The sequence below is a fragment of the Vicugna pacos genome, chromosome 12, assembly GCF_048564905.1.
Source record: "Vicugna pacos chromosome 12, VicPac4, whole genome shotgun sequence".
NCBI lineage: Eukaryota > Metazoa > Chordata > Mammalia > Artiodactyla > Camelidae > Vicugna > Vicugna pacos.
Genome location: NC_132998.1, coordinates 25,619,906 through 25,639,659, shown reverse-complemented (window position 1 = coordinate 25,639,659; position 19,754 = coordinate 25,619,906). Strand labels below are relative to the sequence as shown.

The following is a 19,754-nucleotide window of genomic DNA, read 5'->3' as shown; positions in this document are numbered from 1 at the left end:
GTAATAAGACTCCTTTCCCCACATTTCTTTACTTTCACATCCAAATAAGTACAGTTATCCAGTAGAGTAGGTAGAGTTATTTATTAAATCATGTTAAAGTTGGGAGACAGAATCTACTTTGAAAACACTAGGGGCTTTTAATGGATGGTGAAGTCTTAGACTTCACTGACAGCAGTAAAAGCATCCAGTGTGGGGAAGGTGAAGTCTCTCTCAAATTTGTACACTGATCAGCAGCCCCTGGGAAATTTGCATTCATCCTCTACCAACACAATTAGAGCTAAAGGTCCCAAGTGAAGGAGACTTAGAATCATGTCATAGGTGGGGAAAGGCCATCAAAATCCATGCAAATATTTATCCTGGAGACGACGTAGGGCATCTGACCATGCTCTTCAAATAGGTTGTTTTGTGTAAGCCTAAGATGTCAACTGGTTGGAGGAAGCCACAGAGAGGCAGTATAAAGAATTTTACAACAGTCCAAAAAGAGCTCAAAATTGAACAGGCTGACCTAGGTCAGAGATGTTGCACAGCTGCCAGATTAACCCTAGGATGATGGGACTGTAGAAGAAATCCAAAGGAGATTCCACTGAGTGACTGTGAAGGTCGCACCCAACCTAGAGTTCGTGGCCTGTGAAGTGTGCCTGTCCTCCTGCACTGTGGTCACACATGTGCTTCTGGAAGGGAGGTATGAGCCAGTCATGAAGAGTAGCGGCTCCAGAGTCAGGCTGCCTGGACTGGCACGCTGGGTCCACCACTTCCTACTTTAATGACCATGGGAAAGTCACTTATTCTCTACAAGCCCCAGTTTCTACAAGATGGGGCTAATGACAACCTTACTTTATAAGGTCTTATGATGCTCAAATGGGATAATCATTGAGCACTGAATGTGCACAGCAAGTAAAGCATTGAGCACTGAATGTGCACAGTAAGTGCTTGATGGATGATGGTATCTTTTATAATTAATGATGGTATCACTATTAGCATTATAATTGATGACAACAGTATTCTTATCAACAGGGAAAGTTGGGCACTGCCTCCAAAGACCATTCTCCTGCTTTTCATGGAAATGTCTGGCCAAATGTGTTCATCTTTGATTCTCCCATTACTTATTTATTCTCTGAGAACACCAGCATATCAAGAAAAACTCTTGCTTTGTCATTCCAGTTGGCAACATCTATCAGCACTGGTTGAGTGTGTGCTTCAGAGACTACTTCAGCCAAACTTTTAGTATAAGCTGCCCATGTACAGGCAGAGTAAGAAACTCTAGGTTACATGTAATAACTTTGAACCCCTGCCAGCCCTCAAATGTGTGGCAGAAGTGGTAGGGGGAGGTCACTTGTCCTGGGGATGCTCTGTGGCCACCCAGCATCCAGCAATAGGGCTAGCTGTAACCTAGCACATTCACTGTTTATCGGGCCAGCTCTCCTTCAGAGAATGCAGCCAGATAGATGCTCTGTCAGGAGAGGTGCACTCTGGGTGGTCCACACAACCAGAAAACATGACTGGGTCTGGTCTGGTGCAGGGTGCCATTCAGGCAGCTGGATATGGACCTACATAAAATCTGGTAACTGCCTCTGGGGTTATATCCACGTTCCTAATACTCACTGGTCCCATTTAGTCCCAGTCAACTCTGCTGGGAGGGAGTGAGCCTGCACATTGGGAAGTGACAGGGAGTTGGGTAAGGGTGGGAAAAGAGGAACTTGGGTTTATTTTGGAAAACTTGTGGCAGGTGGCTTCCATCTTTATTACTTTCCACCCTAACAAATGTGCTATTCACCTTTCTTCAGAATGAGGAAACTTAGATTTGAAGAGTTACGTATCTTGCCAGGGTGGGAAGAGTCAGTGGGCTGGATTCAGAAGTCCACTCTCACTGATAAGCCTGAGGATGGCAAGTGTAAGGCTATCAAGACAGAACCATGTCGGGGGTCAAAGGGCTAAGGACCTGGGCACAGAGAAGCAGCATCACTGTCTAAAGACCCAGTTTATGGGACAGTCCTGAGAAGTCCCCCATTCAAGCTCCTGTAACCCAGAGAACCTGACATTTGGGTTGGAACGAGCTAATGGACCTCCTCTGTGTCTCTTCCAGCCAGGATCTTCATGGTCCCTTAGCCATGTGACCTCTGACACTCCAGGCTCAATTTGACCTCTGTGCCCTTGCTTGAACTATACCCCCAACCTGGAACACCCCTCTTCTTTTCCTTCCATGATTAAAACCCAACATATTCTTCTTGGTCAGCTCCTGGCAGAGGAACTGGTTTTGGAAAGTTACAGCCAGTTATATGGGTGGAACGGCTGCACAGTAGAGGAAGGTGGAGTGGGAGACCCTCAGGGAGCCAGAAATGGGTGCTTGGTACCTATTCACCCAGCAACTATTTACTGAACACCTACTATGCTCTAGGCACTGTATGAGACATTGGGGAGAGAATGCTGAGCAAAATAAGACAAGATCCTAGCACAATTTAGTGTGTTTGTGTGTGTGTATGTGTGTATGTGGAGGGGGTGGAGGAGGGGATGACACATTATGCAAATGAATGCACAGACATATACTTACAAATCAGGGACTATGAGAATATATAACAGGAGTTCTGTTCTAATCTGATATTGGGGGAGGGGTCAGGGAAAGCTTCCTCCAAGGAAGTGTCCTTTGAGTTGAAATATAAAAGATAGATAAAAGGAAGTAGAAGGTCTTATGCAGAGGGAATGGCATGTACAAAGGCCCTGAGGCCTTGCAGCTGAGCAGAGTTAGACCAAAGCTGCTGATCCAGTGTCCAGAAAAATTTGCTTGTTTCATCCTTTCCACTCTCCTTGGTCCTCAGGCTGGTGTTCCCCACCCCAAACCATGGGACTTTAGGCTGACTACTGGACTTCTCTGTTTTGGGAAGTTAACCTCACCTCAAAGTTCTCACCATCTTGGCTTAGATGAGTCCTTCTCTGATAATTCAACCTTGAGAATTTTCCTTTACTCTGCATTTGATTTGTTGGCTGAAAGTTCAGATTTGTGAAGATGAGTGAACTATGCTATCAGGTGTATGTGGATTTAATTCCTAGCTGTGCGACCTCTGAGGAGCTTCTTATCTCTCCTGAGTCATGTGTTCTTTGTCTACCCGATGGAAATCATGTTATGTATCTTGCAAGTTAGTTTTAAGGATTAGATGTAACATCTGTAAGGTTTTGTTCCCTGTATGTTTCCACCACCTGACACAGTGCCTGGCCCATAGTAGTCACTCAAGAAATACTGAATGAACAAGAGGCTCAGGCACTGTGGATTGTATTCAGATGGTGTTCAAGGGGTAGATGGTCTTTTTCCCCTTTACCACTGACACCATCTCCCAATCACACTCAGGCCAGGGCAGATTGTTTAAAAGTACCAAAGATTGGCTTAATAAGTCTGCCATTACCCATTTTGACCAAAGAGGGCAGCAGTTAGCATTCTTTGCTTATTTTCTTTAAACCGGAGATTGGCCTCCTTACAAGGCACTAAGATCGTATCTCCAGCCATTCCTCCACACCCTCAGCATTAGCTGTCCCTGATAACTGTCTTGCAGCTTGAAGATCTATAGTCTGACTTTATTTTTCCTCGTACCTGTTTCAGCCTGTGCGCCCACTACCTGGGTACCATGGTTGTGAGCTGGTGGGAAGGTTCTGAGTGAGCTGGGGCACGAGAGCACCTGCTTTCAATGGGAACTTTCAAGCTGTGTCCACTTGGTATCCACAGCCCCGCTGGCTGAAATGAGGGAAGTTAAAAAGAGGAGGGGGAGGCCTTGACTGTTTTAAAAGCTACCCAAAGGGTCAGTTATAAATCTACCAGGGTCTTCTTGGCATCTGTGCTGTATAACCCTGAGAGACAGAGCAGAAAGCAAACACTGCTGCTTGTTCAAACCACAAGAAAGTCTCCTGCCCAGCCCTGGTGCATTTTGAGAACAGATTCACTGTCTGTCTGCAAAGATGCATCTGCAGGTCTGGAGACCTGCAAATAAGAGAGGTCCCTTGGCTTAACAATTCCTTGGCTTTCCTGCTCCTGGACCTATCCTGGAGTCCCTCAGTTCTCCTAGCAAACAAAATCCCAATTAGCAGAAAAATAAAATAAATACTATAGACAACTCCTGAGATGTTGCCAGTTGTTCTGGTCTCAAAAAATAACCTGACCTGAAAGCTCCAAGTTCTGAGAACCATTCGTCGGCACGGTATTTTTCTGGGCACCGCTTCAAAGGGGCCATGGTTGAAGACCAGGCTGCTATTCTGGTGGCCTCTTGTGTGGGATAAAGTTTCCCATGGGCCCCTGGGGAGGGATGGAGCACTCAGAGAGGGGGTGTTCTGAGCACCCCTCACCCATGTGCCTGCATGACAGTAAGCAGGTCGGTACCTCTGAACTGAGTGGAGTAGAACCTTCCAGAGGTTGGCATGCACTCGACTGTGGGACACGCTGTTGCTGAGCCAGCCAAAACACCCAAGGCAAAACTGCTGCAAGAGGTTAATGGGCTTGAGAGGAGGGTGTGGGGGAGATTCATTAAATTAATGAATTCATTAAATCTTAACTTTGAAGATCATAAATAGGATGTGAACTGGAATGGGATCACTGGTGAGCCTGATGCCAAGTGGGGCAAGTAAGACCTGCTCTTGTTTCTAGGGGTTTCTTGAGGCTTTGGGGACCTACCCATTTGGGAATATTTTATCCTGAAGGCTTCTGGCAGGGACAAAGTGATAAGTCTTCATCACTGCCTTCAAAGTGTAGAAACCCACCTGAGAAATGACATGTTGGAGCAAGACCTACCCTACAAAGCCAGGCATCCCTGCCTACCTCTTAGCTTCCATCGTCCCCTACCCTTTGTCGCAAACTGCTTTCTGTCACTCTAAAGGGCTAGGCTCTCCGGCACCCAGACCTTTGCCTCTGTTCCCTCCTCTACCTGAAGGCCTTTTCTTTCTCATTCTTGACTGACTCATGGTAAGTTCTCAGATGTTAGCTCAGGCAGATGTCTCTGCCAGACACATCCATAGCACCACCAGGGCTGAATCCAGAGCTGACTTACCAGGGGAGTGAGGACCATCTTGGAAGGGAGATGGTGCTTCTGCGATCTGGGTTTCTAGGAGGCCAGTTAGGCGACTGCCCCAAGATGTTTACCAAGGATGATTAGAATCACTGAGGCTTTTGCTCTGCAAAGTGTGGTCAGCAGGGGAGCATCAGCGCCCAAAACACGGAGTGTGCCTAGCTTGGCAGTGTGTCTCCTGCACTCTCCTGCGGCTCCCTGACTAGGACCACCTGGCTTCTTGTCTCACAAGATAGAAATAAGCCTCCTGAAGATAGGGACTTTGTCTACCTGCTGACTGCTGAACTCCAAGGCACAGCACAGGACCTAAGGCATGTGGTCTCTTCTGAATGAATAGCAGGAGTAAATGAACTAGTTCCAAGTACTCATGATAGAAGGAGGAAGAGGAGGAGGAGGAGAAGTAAGAGGAAGGAGAGAAGGAGGAGGAAGGAGAAGGTGGAACCACCTTTCAGAAGCTGAGCCTTGGGTTTCTCATCTGTGGGTGGAGTTTGGGTGCTACTCCTTTGCAGAGACATGTTAACTAGGGCCTCCTGTAACAGGACCCCGTGACTCACCTCTTTGGATTTGAATCTTCAGTATTTTGGGATCAGGGTCCTATTTCAGCTTCTCTGTTCACATTTTTCCCTGCCCCTCCTCTTTTCTGGCTGACTCTTAGGAACTAGGACTCCTGACCCCGACTCCAAGAGCCTAAACATGAAACCATTCCTGTCTCCCTTTATTGTATTACCTTTAGTTTCCTCCTGCAGCATCATTCATTCCTTCATTCAAAAACATTTTGGGGGACCCCTGCGACATTCTAGGTACTGTGCCAGGTGCTGGAGTCCCAGATGCAGCCCCTACTGTCTAGTAACTCAGGCTAGTGAGCACCAAGGTACTGATCATTAAGAAATTTGTATGGGAAGAAAGAAAGCTGAGCAGAAGATAGGAGGGAGTAGCATGGCCTGGGATGGGCAGAAGGCTTCCTGGAGGAGGTGGCATTTCAGCTGAGTGGATCTTGCAGGAAGACAGATGTGGGGGCAGGTGCACAGGAAGGAAGTCATTCTCACAGAGAAAAGGGGCATCACAGGACAGGTCAGTGTAGTGGAGAGGGTGATGCAATGGAGGGTGCTGGTGGCTTTGAAGTGGTAGGACTTGAGGTGGGGCCTCAGCTCTAGACAGTCATGTATACATCACTGAGAATAATGACAATAATCCTGTAGATGCTGTGAAACCAGGGAGGCTTAGGTGGGCATGTGCGTGAAGTTGAAGTTCCCATTTGTTACTGGGACGAAGGGGCTATGGGAGAAGCACTTTCTGTGCTTCAGGGTGTTGACATTCCCCGCCTGACCACATTTTGCAGAGCAAAAGCCTCTGTGATTCCAATCATGCTTGGTGAACACTTTGAGCCAGGCTCCTTACTGGCCTGCTAGAAACCCAGTCACACAAATCCCATCTCCCTTCCACGATGGTCCTCACTCCACAGGTGAGTCAGCCCTGAATCCAGGAACCAGCCAGCCTTGGGATTTTGCCCTGTCCTGAGCCAAATGATCCTTATCTTTCTCCCAAATTGGCTGTGGCCACTGGAAGAAATTGAGAGTAGCCAACTTTATAAGTGGTTGGATTAGAAATGAAGTGTATTAATCCCAAGTCCAGGCATGTGCCTAGGTAGTAACTCTTAAATTTTGTTTTTAAAAGTTTAAAATTGAGGTCAACACTTAAAACAGGAAAGCAGGAGTGAGATGTAGATTTTGCTTGTGTTCTTTTCTGGATAATCTCAAAGTTCCAGGCAACTTGACCTTTCTGGGCCTGTATTCCGTTTCCTCCTTTCTCTGGCCCCTTCATTTCATATACAACAGACGTCAGCAGGGGCCCCTGTGTGTTTCCTAGCCTGCTCAAGCAGAAATCCAGTGCTTACAAGGTGAGGAGAGCTCGCAGCCCACACCAGCCCCTCCTCCCCTTTGCCAGGAGCCCCAGGACAGGACAACCCCAGGACAGCCTTGCTTGGGGGACCCCAGGACACAAGTAGGAACTGAGAAACAAGAGTCTCTGTGCAGAAAGAGATTTTAATATCCTCTGGGTTTTAATAGCTTTCCCTGAGATGGAAACTTGGGTTGAAATGATTTGCAGCTCTCCAGATTTTTCTGAGTGTGTGTGTGTATTTGGGTTTATTTTTAGCCACAAGGGTTCATTTCTTGCCAAAAAACCTGCTTAAATAAAACCAAGATTAATATTTTTACTTAACGGAAAGAGTTAGTCAGTCAGGACAGGCTTTGAACTGGAGACTCCCTATCTTGATTGGAAGTGCATCTTAAACCGACTGACCATGGCTTTGACATCAACAAAAAGGGCCTTTGAAACTGACAGAGAGAAGTGCCCTCAGGGGACCAAGGCAGGCTGCAGGAAGAGCCTATTTGTGAGATTCCTCTGAGGACATTCTTCCTCACACAGGCTGCCCTGCCAACCCCGCACCCCTCTAGCTCTCCAGGGCCATCTTCCCAGAAAGGCAGAAATCAGCTCACTCCCAGCTGCTTTCCTTAGCCCCTTCCCACCAGGTCTGGTCCAGATTTCTGCTTCTTCTGGATTCAGAAGAAGCAAACTGAGTCTCTTCTCCAGCATGGGCTAAGGCCCAAAACTGTTGCCACCTTCTAGGAGCTCCTGACACCCTTCCCTGGGACAACGTTCACCCCTTTTTGTGGCATACTGGCTCTTGGTCCTTGCTACTACTGCCGTATTTGCTGCACTCAAATGCCTTTCACCTGTTTGCTTGCTTGACTTTCGTAACTAGCCCCTGAGTTCCTCTGGGGCCTAATTTATCTCGGGGTCCCTGGGAGCCTAGCACAATACTTAATAAATGATCACTGGACAGATGTTTATCTGACCCTCTAAACTGAGACCTGCTATTATCCCCTTTTAATGGAATAGGGCTCAGAAAGACTTGGTCACTTGCTAGTACTTGCCCAGGAGGGTTATTTATCTATTTTTCAAATCTCTCTCCATGTGTGTGGCACTTTTAGCTTCATGTATTCAGTAAATACATATTAGGGGCCTGCTATCTGCCAGGCTCTCTTCTGATTGCTTAGGTTATTATAGAACAAAGACCCTGACTGCTTATGAAGCTTCCATTCTAGTGGGGAGAGACAACCAATGAAAAAACAAGGTCTGTATAATATGGCAGATGGTGGCTGGTGCTTTGAGCATAGTAAAGCTGGCCAGGGGATACAGGGAGTGCATAGGGGAGGGAGCTGGGGTTCAAGGAAGGACCCCTGACAAGGTGATATTTGAAACCAGGTGAGGGAGGGATCCATATAGCTACTGAAGAAAGAGTGCTCCAGCAGGGGTGTTGAAAATGCAAAGGTCCAGGGTGGGTGGGATGTGGTGGGGGCGTGGAGTGAGGATTGTTTGGGGTGAAGGAAAAGTAGGAAGGAGGTGGGGTGCTGGAGTGGAGCAAGTTGCCATTTCCTGAGATGGGGAAGCCTAGGTGGGACTGAGGGCCATTATTAGGAGCTCGATTTTGGATGGGTTGACTTTGAGATGTCTTATTAGACTTCCAGGTGTAAATGTAGACTAAATGTAGACTCTTGGATATGTAAGTCAAAGGTCATGGGAGTTCTGGGTTGGAGGTTGCAAAGATGTGGAAGTTGTCTGTTGTACAGGTCGTATGAGTGCCGCATGTTGGATGTGAATAAGAGGAGGATGAAGCACCCACTGCTGACTAGACTGAGCACCACAGAGGTCATGGGTGACCTTGAGAAAAGCTGCTTTGGTAGAGTGGGGGAGGGGCATTAGGTCATCATAAGAACCCTTTGGGCTTGGTAATTATCACACCAATTTATAGTCTGGGATGGGAAGCGACTTTCCCAAGGTCCCACAGTGACAGGGCAGCGACTTTAGCCAGGTCCCATGCACTCCATTCCAGTGTATCATGACCACTACTCTAGAGGTTTCTTGATCTGACCTTTCAGCTTCTGAATCTTTTTAGAGGGGCTTTCAGGGTTTGAGGTGATGATGAAAAATGGGCTGGGAACCAGAAGGACCCATTAGGGTGGGCCTGGCAGGCCTCTACCCCCAAACCCTTAATTCCTAAGGCCCTTTCTTCAAATATGGACATCATCAAAGTGTCCCCAAAGAGGCGGCAGATAACTGAGGAAGAGCTTGAAAAGGTCACTGGAAGTGGACACTAAAGATCTTCAGGGGATGAGAAAATGCTGAATTGCAAGAATCGTTTTGGGTCCCTGGCTGCCTTCCTCTGATTAGTACATTTGAGAATTTACAAGTACTCATCATCAACAACATGACAGTATATCATCTGTTTAGCTTTAGGGTTACAAAATGCCTTTTTACATGTGCATTGTCTCATCTAACTAATCAGTCTAATTAACCTCAGGCTTACAGTGTTGTGAGAAACCTCATGATCATCAGGTTTTGTGGCTTCTAAGGTTTTTTTTTTTCCTTCCATGAAAGTCTTACTGCGGAGCACAGGATGCTAAACAGATGATACTCTGTTATACTGCTGATGGTGATTACTTGAGGACTCTTATTACTAATCAGAGGGCTGTGTGAGTGACTGGAAAGAAAAGTGGGTGGTCAAGGGGATGGGGGAGGTCATTGGGGCATTATAAAGGAATCTTCCTTCCTAGGGACCAGTCTTCCTCTCTGACTCTTAGCAGTGCTGACAGTGGAGGTGCAGAAGTGCAGAAAAATTATGAACTCTTTTGCAAGCAGAACAAATCTTATGGAAAGGTTTTGAGGCAGTCTGCTTTCTTGGGTGACCCACCAAATTTCTCCCCACACTGGGATGCAAAACTGCCCTCAGGACATCTGTTCTTCTTTTCCATAGTTGGAAAACAGGGACAATCCTAGCCATCTCATAGGGTTTCTATGAGAATAATGAGATAACATGCACACACTGCTTGGCACATGGGAGGGGTTCAATACACATTAGCTGTCACCAATGCGTTCTAGCGCCTTCCCTCTTCCCTAGACTTACTGGTGTGATGCAACAAAAGGCAAGGAGCTAAGGGTAAATTGCCAGGTGGGCAGCTGGAGGAGCAAGAGAGCCTGGCACTGCCCTCCTTGCTGAGGCTAAAATACGGGATCTTCACGGTACACAGTGGGAACTGCTTAGCGGCTGAGTCAGGTGGGCTGTGGACCTGCCTTGCTGTGAGGTCTCTTGCTTATTGCCTTTACTGTGAGTACTCTGACCTCAGAAAGGACCTTTCTTTTGCCATTCTGGGAGGATGACAACTGGGAAATAAACATCAAGTGACCATTAGACAAGCTGGATGATTGTAGGCATACCTCCTTCCTCATTTCTGGAGTGCTTCTATGGGAGTGGGCATCATTTTAACACTCCAAGATCCCTCTTTTCCTCCAATTCCAGGCACAAGGAGACAGGTGAGCCTAGGGTCCAGGCATTTGTGCCCACCTAGTCCTGCCTGCTGCTGTCAGAAGACCAGCCCCCTCTCTGGGACTGACACAAATAGTGACTTCTACTTTTGAAGAAATTCATTTTGTCTGCTGTCCAGATGTGCCTTACTTATCTTCACTGTCCTCCTAAAAACTATACTTTAAGCCAGCAAAATCATTCTACAGGGTCTTTGAGAGACACGCATGGGGCAGTGTGCATGTGTGCGTGTGTGTGTGGCAGGGGTAGTATCTCATCCACTAGATGGCTGAATCAACTCTCATACAATGGAAGGGATCTGTACTGCTCTCAACAGGATGGTAAGATGGGCAGATCTAGAGTCTTAAGCTGATATACATTAATTGAGTTAAGTAATCCTTGATCCTAAACCCAACCAAAGTTGGCCTTCCATCTGACTGGTAGAAAAGTCCAACAATCAGTTTAAAGTAGAAAGGTTTGGATTTGATTGAAGATGGTTGGACGGGAGGTGGAAGGAGAGGGTTAGAGGCAGGGGCCAGCTCATGCGTGTTTTATCCCTCTTTGAATATGCTGATGAACAGCAGATGTGCAATTGCTGGACACACCAATAAACTGCACTGGAGCAGAATCCAACTGACATTGAAATTGGGTTTTGTTCAAAGTGTGTGCTGCTTTTGGTCTATATTACTACGAATGGGTGGAGGCAGATAGGACACAATTATTTCTGGAAGGGATGTGCCTTGCTTTGCTTTGTTTTTTGCAAGCTCTTAATATCCTTCCTCCCAAAAAAATTATTTAAAGGAAGAAAAGATAACTCTATAGAGATATACCTTTACACCTGGATCCTAAGGTGTATGATATATTTAAGAGGTCTCACACACATTCATACATCGATGTGCCAGTTATATAAGCACACATAGCCAGGTAAATTTCTTCTTACATGCTTTTAAGTTAAAATACTATTTACTCTGTTTTCTTTTGACCTGCACACCCCCAGAAGCCCAAGAGTGTAAGAGGCTCCAAGACTGAGATTCAGGCTGCACCTCACCCCCATTTCTCTCACTGGTGCTTCTGTACCTTGGAGATCAGCCCTCTGGCCATAAACTTTTAAACTTCGTTTTCCCACTAGACTACTCTTTGGAGGTGGAAAATCAGACTTCTATTTCTTGTTGTCACCTCCAACAGTACTTAACTCATTTTCCCGGACACCAACCCAGTTCACACCCATGTTTGCTTAGCTGCTGGAGGACTCTGGGGAGACAATGTGAGGACCACTCTCCAGCATAGAGGAGAATAAAGAAAATCTGTGTCCAGCTCAGCCCATGTGTAAAGTTGGCTTCCAGTCACCACATCAAGGTGGTGGGAGCTGGCTAGTGGTGGGAGTGGCCAGCTCCAGGTTTGGAAACTGTCTTCTATTGCTGCTGAACTATATTAAACCAAACTAAAATTAAATAACACTCTGATCTCCCAAGTAGATTTGCAAAGGTGACCTCCCTGCACCTCCCCTGTCCAATCTGGTCCCAGTGCCAGCGAATGACTTGGGAGCACCCTGATAGTCAAACAAGAAAGTACAAAATAGCATAGATTTGAATTGGAGAGGAAAAACTGAAGCAAAAAAAGACACATTAATTCACAGACCAAATAGACAGATTTGGGTTTGGCTAATGATTTTACTTTGGAAAGACTTTGCAAATCTATTTGGGAGAGCAGAATGTTATTTAATTTATTTCAGTTTAATACAGTTTTGTTTTTGTAAGAAAAACACTGGTGTGGCCTCTCTACCAGGGCATCTCAGCCTTGGTCTTTCTGGACCCTGACCATGGGATCTTGTTTGGTCCTGGCAGGGCGCTCCTGGGTTACATGTAGGGGATGAGATGCGACAAGTACCTGTGATGGAGTGGGTGCTCCAGGCCTAAAAACACTGTAAGTTTGTCCTGACAAGTTAATGTGTGCTCCCCCACCTCTCCCTGAAATTTTATAAGGCCAGAGTATTTTGGTGAGCTTGTCTTTCTCCTCATCCTAAGGAGAACCTCCCAGGCCTTAGCTTACAGTGCATGTTAGAACCTAAAGATGCTCAGGATAGACACATAGCAGAAATCATGACAGTGGTAATGCTAATAACTGTGACAACAAACACATGGGGTTTGGGATGGGTCACACAATGTTCTCAGTGCTTGTACTACTTAACCCTCCTGGCAACTTTATGAAGTATTGTCATATTTTAGGAAACAAAGGCACAGAGAGGTTTAGTAACTTCCCTAAGGTCACAGAGCACCAGTGCTGGGATTCAAACCCAGGCAGTCAGATTCCAGAGACCAGGCTCTTCAATGCTATGTCATGTTGCTGCTCCACTAGTAATAAGTACATCATTTATAAGCCACGTGAGGGGCAGTGGGCCAAGATAATCAGAGAGATTTAGAAGGAAAGAGCACTGGGGGACACAGGAGTTTGCCTGAGGCCACACACTAATGGTGGAACTCAAACTCAAATGTGGCTTCCTGATTACAAAAACTTACTCTCTTTTCCCTGAACTATTCTTAGATGAAAAGGTTCCAACCTCAGGCCATTTCAGGGTAAGAAGGAATTGGCTCACTGTGCATGCAGAAGCTTCCAGAAGTACCCAGCCTTACAGGACAGGTCTGCTTATGACATGTTATATCTAAATGAAGTCAAGCCACTTTTAAGCCAGGAAAGGGTAGACATTGCTATTTAAAGGAATCCCTTTTGCTTTTTTTCCTCCCAAGGCAAAGACTCATTCCTTGGTTTACCTTCTGTGTTAATGAAGCAGCAGAAGATGGAGCCAAATCAATTCAGGAAGAATCAGTAGGAAAGTCCTGGCAGAGGTGCCTTCTGCTCAACAGTTAAGCTGTTACAACCTGCCTGTGGGAGTTAATGTAGAGGAAATAGTCCTTGGGGCCTCTGGGAGGATGGCTCCTTGCCAGCCAAGGATACTGTTTCGAAGCTAGACACAGAGGTGGAGGCAGAATATTGAGGGAGCTTGGCCTGGGATCTTGCCAAGCTCTCATTTTTACAGCAGACTTGGAAACAGACACTCACCTCCTCTCAATCTGAGCTGCCTCTGCTAAATTGCTAACTTTGCCAATGGGCTCTGTGTTTTGCCATTCCTGGCAGGTAACATCTGGAGGAGCCATTGATTCATCTGGGTCCTGACTGGGAGATTGGGCTCCAAGCTCATGTGGGGAGCAAGAGGACAGAATTCAGTTGAGATAGGGTAACTGGTTCCTAGTAAAGAAATTTTTTGAGATCAGAGATGAATTGAGAAACAGGATGGATAACAGAGCTACCAGAATAGACAGGGTTGTGTGTGTGTAACAAATATTTAAACAGAGCACCTACAGTTTTTTGGGACTAAGTGCAACTTGAGGTAGGAAAAAGTAGTAAGAACCTAGAGCTGGAAGAATTCATTTTGTGATTCAAAGCATGGCTGCTATACATGCAAAATCTATTCCATTCTGGTCAAAGTCCTAGCATGAGCGCATCCATTCCCCTTTGATGGAGATGCTCCCTGCCCCTATGACAACAACACCCCAACTCGCCCCAACTTTGTTGCTACTTCTTGTTATTAGATGACTCTTTCTTTGGTTCAGCCAATGAATGCAACTTCTTTGCAGTTTTTAAATTATGTCTTCTAGACCTGTCCATTTTCTCCTCCATGTGCTGGTTTAACAAATATTTGAAGACAACTTTTGGTGCTTCTTATTCACATAAACTAGAAAGAGAAAGTACAGCCTCTTATAATCTCTAAGTCAATCCCCCTCTTCTCTGTTCTTACTACATGTAGTAAATACTTCTCTTCCAGCCTGTGTCACACTGGGACTGTCTAATTATTTTTGTATTCACAGTCAACTAATATTTTCTGATCAACTCCTTCCTACCATATGTTGTAGTAAGAAATTTCATAAGATCTCTTGTTTAATCCTCATTTCCTGATGTAGGTAAAGGTATACCTTCTTTACGGATGAGAAAATTCAAGCTCAGAAAGAGGAAGTGGTTTCACTTCTCAGTCGGTTTCCTTATCTGTGTAAGGTGGATGCCAATATTGCCTTTGTAAGGCAGTCTGAAGAGTAATAAGTAAGAAGTACTATTGCACATAATAGATGTGTGACAAACTGAAGCTATTTTTCTGGTAACAGTATTTTCATGGTCAACCCATTTCATTTTTGTCAATGATGATGATAATAATGATAATATTAATAACATTTATCTAATATACCCTCTGTCTAAGACATGGTGCCAGAAGTGTCACACACATTATCTTGCCTAATCCCTTCAATTCAGGAGACTGGTACCATTATTATCCTGTTTCACAGAAGAGGAAACTGGAGGCCAGAAACAAAGATACTTGTCCATAGTCATAATAACCATAAAATCAGGGCTAGGATTGGAACAGTTCAGTTGGCTCCTGAGCCCCTGCTCCCAACTGTTCCCTCCTCAACCAAATCCTCATTGAGCTGCCCTCAATGCATCCCTTGCTGTCTAAGCACTGGGTGCCAAGGGCCCCATCAGAATGCCAACTGGGGCATGGAGGAAGCTGGGGTGCATCACAATCCTGCAGGAATGTAAGGATGTGGCAAAATCTATGCATGTAAAGGAAAAGCCACAAATGAGGCAGAGCTCAGACAGGGGTCCTGGTAGGAAGAGAATTGGTCTGGGAGACTACGGGATTGTCAGATAGACAATGGAAGGAGGGCAGGAGGCTCTAACAGGAGAAGCAGATTTTGGATTATGGTGAAACCCAGAGTTAAGAAATTCCTACAAGGGTGAGTGCAGTCTAGGAATTTCTGGCTGACAATTGTGAACATTTAGGGAAATTAACTCCAAAGATGTTTGCCTTCCCTTTCTCTTTCACTCCTCCCTGTCCACCCCCATCCCGATGTCTCTTATCTGATTTCTTGCTCTTATAAACACAATCATCTTTTCTACTTGCCTCAAAGTTACTAAGAAAGCAATTCCAGGCACACTGTGGTCTGGACGTCCATCCTGAGATGTGGTGCCTGATGTGGTTCAGGCCTCCCTAACCTCCCTGTCTCCATCTCTCCTTTTTCTACAGTGATCCGGGCCAAGGTAGTGGGGAAGAAGCTGGTGAAGGAGGGGCCCTTTGGCACACTGGTCTACACCATCAAGCAGATGAAGGTGAGTGACAGTAGCCCAGTCTCAGGCTCCAGGAGAGATTTGGGTTTTTTTTTTTTTTGCTGGAAAGTCTTGGCCAATGGAGGCAAGAGGGGGTTGGACTTAGGGTGTGTGTTTGTTTAGTGTCTGAGCCTCAGCTTTAGCCCTTCCACCTGGCTGGAGAGGGCATAGCTGAGGTAGCAGAAAGAGATGGGTGGGGATGGGGGCAGCTGCTTCATCCCAGAGCCAGGGCAGGCAGAGTCCCTTGGAGGCAGCTGTTAAGAGGCTGGACTCTGGAACCAGATAGCAGATAGCCCTGTTACCTGGTAACTATAAAACCTTGGGCAAGTCACTGGCTCTTGATGGGCCTCAGTCTTCCCATCTGTAAAATGGGGGAGAGTGGACTATATCATCTCTATGGGCTCTCTGGAGGTCTGACTTTTGGGGATTCAACAATGCCTACTGGATTATGTAGTTGCCAAGGTTACAACTTAGGTTTAACCCTCAACTCTCTACATTGAACTTGTGCTGATCACAGGAACCTCAAGTCAGGGTAGGAACTGCATCCTCTTATTCCATTTTCCCTCCTTTAACTTCTTCTTGCATCCCAGTAGTTAGCACTGTTTACTAAGTGTATTCATATTCCTGAGCATGTTAACATTATGAAGCACATTCAGGATGTACACCTTAAGAAAAAGCATATTAGATTCGAACCCTAGAGCACCTGCCTCCTAGTCTCAGCTCCATCCCTCCACTTAGCTTGCTTGCCTTACTTTGGAATTGCCCCTTTTCCTGGGCTCAGTTTTGCCATCTGTTAACAATGTGTGATTGGGCTGGATGCCCCAAGAGCCCCTCTGGCTGAGACATTTCAGGATTCTAAGTGCCCTGGGACACAAGCTATGTTACTTCTAAGCAGGAGCTGGTTTGGGTGCCCTAGCACAGAGGGCTGGGGCTCCACCCTGAATAACTCAGCAGCTGGCCTATCACTACTCCACCTTTGTAAGCACCTCCCTACATGCAGCACGCTGTGCCAGGAGCTGTGGAGGCCAGGAGGAAGATGTGGTTCCTGTGTTTAGGGACTACAGTCAGGCCAGGAGAGGAGACACAAGTGAATGATTAATCAGAAGTTCAATACAAGGTGTGCCCAGGTTGCAGTGGACTGCCAGCCTTGTACTCAGTGCTCATATTTGCATCCTCAGCAGGTTTGGGGGTTGGGGGGTTGGGGGGACCCAGCAGGCAACAGGGACTTGGTGAATGCTTGTCCATCTATGAGGGAATGAAGGTGAGACTCCACTGGCCTGAAAACTCTCCAGAGAAGACAAGCCTTAACTACCTCAACCCTGCCAGGTAGAACTGAGACGAGGTGTGACACAGTCCACAGGTGGTATCCAACCATCTCAGACGCAGACCTCCAGGTCTCATTATTCCTTGGTCCTGAGGCCTGAGGTTAGATGTACTGAGTTTGTGGAACCTGTTGCTTTGGATTCAATTTTGGAAACATCTACAGCCTTCTGGTTATGTAATGTCCAGAGTCAGCCCTGGCCAGCTGCCCCTGGCTGCCCTAGCTTGGTCATGGGACCAGCTTATGTCTTCAGACGGCTGTGGGGAGAGAAGAGTGGGCAGGGGGGGACCAACAAGTGCAGTAACAACCCTCAAAACCCACTGTGCAACCCCTGGCAGCCGGTGAGTGAATTCCAAAGCAGATTAGACAAAAGCAGAGGTTTAGGAGACACATTCCTGCCTGCTATGGAACAATCCTTCACATTTGAGCCACTCTGTGGCCAGCAGAGAGCTGGGAGGGGAAGAATTGGGGGCAGCGGTTCCTAAGCTTGCCGAGATTCTCTCCTTTCTTCAGGACCTGGATGCCAGGGCGAGGCCCCTGCTGTGGGCAGGATGTCCCATTCCCCGCTTGCTGGTGTAAGAACAGTCACTGAGGGATGTTGAGAAGCCAAATAACATCTGCTCGCCTATCCACCTCAAAGAACTCACACCAGCTCCCAGGATGCTGGTCTTGTGTTGTCCATTCACCATCCTTCACCCAGGTCCATGGATCAGGGCGCTGGGCACTAGGAAATAAAATTCCTTGTTTCACTTGTAACGGCGGCTCAAGGGGGAAATGAGTTGCCCAGAGTCATGCATTTAATTAAATGCAGATCTCATTCCCAAGTGACGTGTGTTCTTTATATGACTCCCAAAATCTCCCTGCCATCTTACTTTGATCATCAACCCCTATCTAATACCTTTTATTAACTCTGGCCCTGCTATCAGCCTAATATTAGATAACTCATAGAACTGGTCATTGTCCTTCTATCCAGATAGGCCACTGGATTCTACTGGCTTCTAGGCACCAGTCTACTAATCAGAGAAGACACGGACTTAAGAGTGGGAATAGACCATGCCATCACCCTCCCTCTCTCCTTTCCTTTCTCTCTCCCTCCTTTCCTCCCTCTCTGTGCTGTGCACTGTGGTTTGAGCTAGGGATACAAAGATAATTGTTAGAATGAATATAAGAGTCCATACAGGTAGCAGTGAATGAGCATTTACTATGTACCAGGCACTCTGCTAAGCCTCTGCATGGATCAATCCTCACAATAACCATATGAAGCAGTACACATTATCCTCTACTTTACAGGTGAGACTTGGAAAGATTATACAACAGTCAAGATCATATAGCTAGAAAGTGGCAAACCAGAGCAAACTAGAGCCTTTCCTACAAGGAGATTACAGGGCAGCCGAGCAGCAGGCTGATTCATCATTCCTGCCCACTTCCAGGGCTTCCCTCACCTCATTTGTATCTAGTTCCCCCAGGGAACAAAAGGAAGGTAGTTTAAGTTTGTGGGTTTGTCATCCAGTATTGTAGCTTTTGACTTGCAAAGAGTATATTGAAAAAAATCTTTGTAGGAGGGAAGAGGGAGAGGCCAGAGAGGGGAGCCTGCAGGAGTTTTGGCACTGGTCCCTGAGCGCTTTGTTCTAGAGGATTAGAGAGTCTACCCTGGAGTCAGACGGGGAAAGTCAGGGCTCCCTTAGAGCAAGACTAAAGGAACTCTGAAAATGTGAGAATCTGTGCCACCCAGTCTGATCTCCCTCTTCTCTCTCAGGCCTCCCACCTCCTCCCCACAAAACTTCTTACCAAATGAAAGACAGGCAGACCCTCTCTCATATGCTAATTCCAGAGCCTCAGGCATATCTGGATTGTCCAGAGACCCACAGGTATGTGTAGCGAGCAGGGAGGGTGTTACAATGTTGGAGAAGCTTACTGCAAACCCAAACTTGGAGATTAGCTGGGCTGAGGCATTGGGCTGTGGTGCAAAGGTGGAAGTTTCCAGAATTGGCTGCTCTAATCTTTGGGGACCTTATCTGCTATCAGATCACGAGAAAGAGGCCTGCTTTGCCTGGAGTTGCTTTGTGCTGTGCAGACATGCTCTCAGGCTGACTGCAAGGGACAGCATGTGGGGGGACATTATGTTTCAGCTGGTTTTGGGGAAGTCCCATGGAGAGGCCGGCTGGTTGTGTGCTGTGCATGTCCTGACTCTGGGCAGGACAGATTTACTGGGCAATCTGAATGCTTGGCCCCTGGGGACTTCCTTCAGGGCTTTGTCTAATCAAATGAGCAACAGTAGTGTCTCCAGCTAGAAGCCTCTCTGACCCCCTAGCCCATGGGGAATTTCTCTTCCTCTTAATGCCTATGACTTTTTATGGTCTGGGACTGTCTTTAGCCCTCTGCAGAGACTCCCTCCATTCTCATGTGTTCTGCCTCCCCATCCAAATAGCCCATTCTGTGAAAGAAAATGCTTGCACTCGATTCCTCAGTCATGTACCTAATGTCTCCAAAACTCAGTTGCTTACAGGAATAAGTTGAGGGTTTAAATGAGTTCATGATATAAAGCAGTATCCAGCACAGTGCTGATCTTTGGTAGTCATACCAGAAATATTTAACATAGTGGTGACATTTCATGCTGTGAATACAGAGTGAAGACCAGACATTCCATAAGAAATGGGTAAAACTCCCCAAACTGGGAAATTTCTTTCTCACATTATTTGTCCTTTTACCCTAAGGGAAGGAAACTTCTCGAAACTTTGTGTAGATACCATCATGAAGCAAGGCCCAGAGGCTTGTAGAGTCCAATATGGTATACATATAATACAATATTACAATGGAATATTACAATGGAATATTATTCAGCCTTAAAAAGAAGGAAGTTTTGTCATTGGTGATAACT

At 46.4% G+C, this 19,754-nt stretch overlaps 2 protein-coding genes across 7 annotated transcripts in view; one reads left to right on the top strand and one right to left on the bottom strand.

The window, feature by feature from the left end:
- Positions 1-19,754, bottom strand: part of SYN3 (synapsin III) — a 447,532-nt gene that overhangs the window by 269,440 nt on the left and 158,338 nt on the right. The gene's annotated exons all lie outside the window — the stretch shown is intronic.
- TIMP3 (TIMP metallopeptidase inhibitor 3) overlaps positions 1-19,754 on the top strand; it is a 56,356-nt gene that overhangs the window by 28,143 nt on the left and 8,459 nt on the right. Inside the window, exon 2 of the mRNA XM_006205853.4 lies at positions 15,476-15,558. Within this exon, the coding sequence (XP_006205915.1) occupies positions 15,476-15,558 (83 nt within the window). The remainder of the gene's footprint in view (positions 1-15,475; positions 15,559-19,754) is intronic.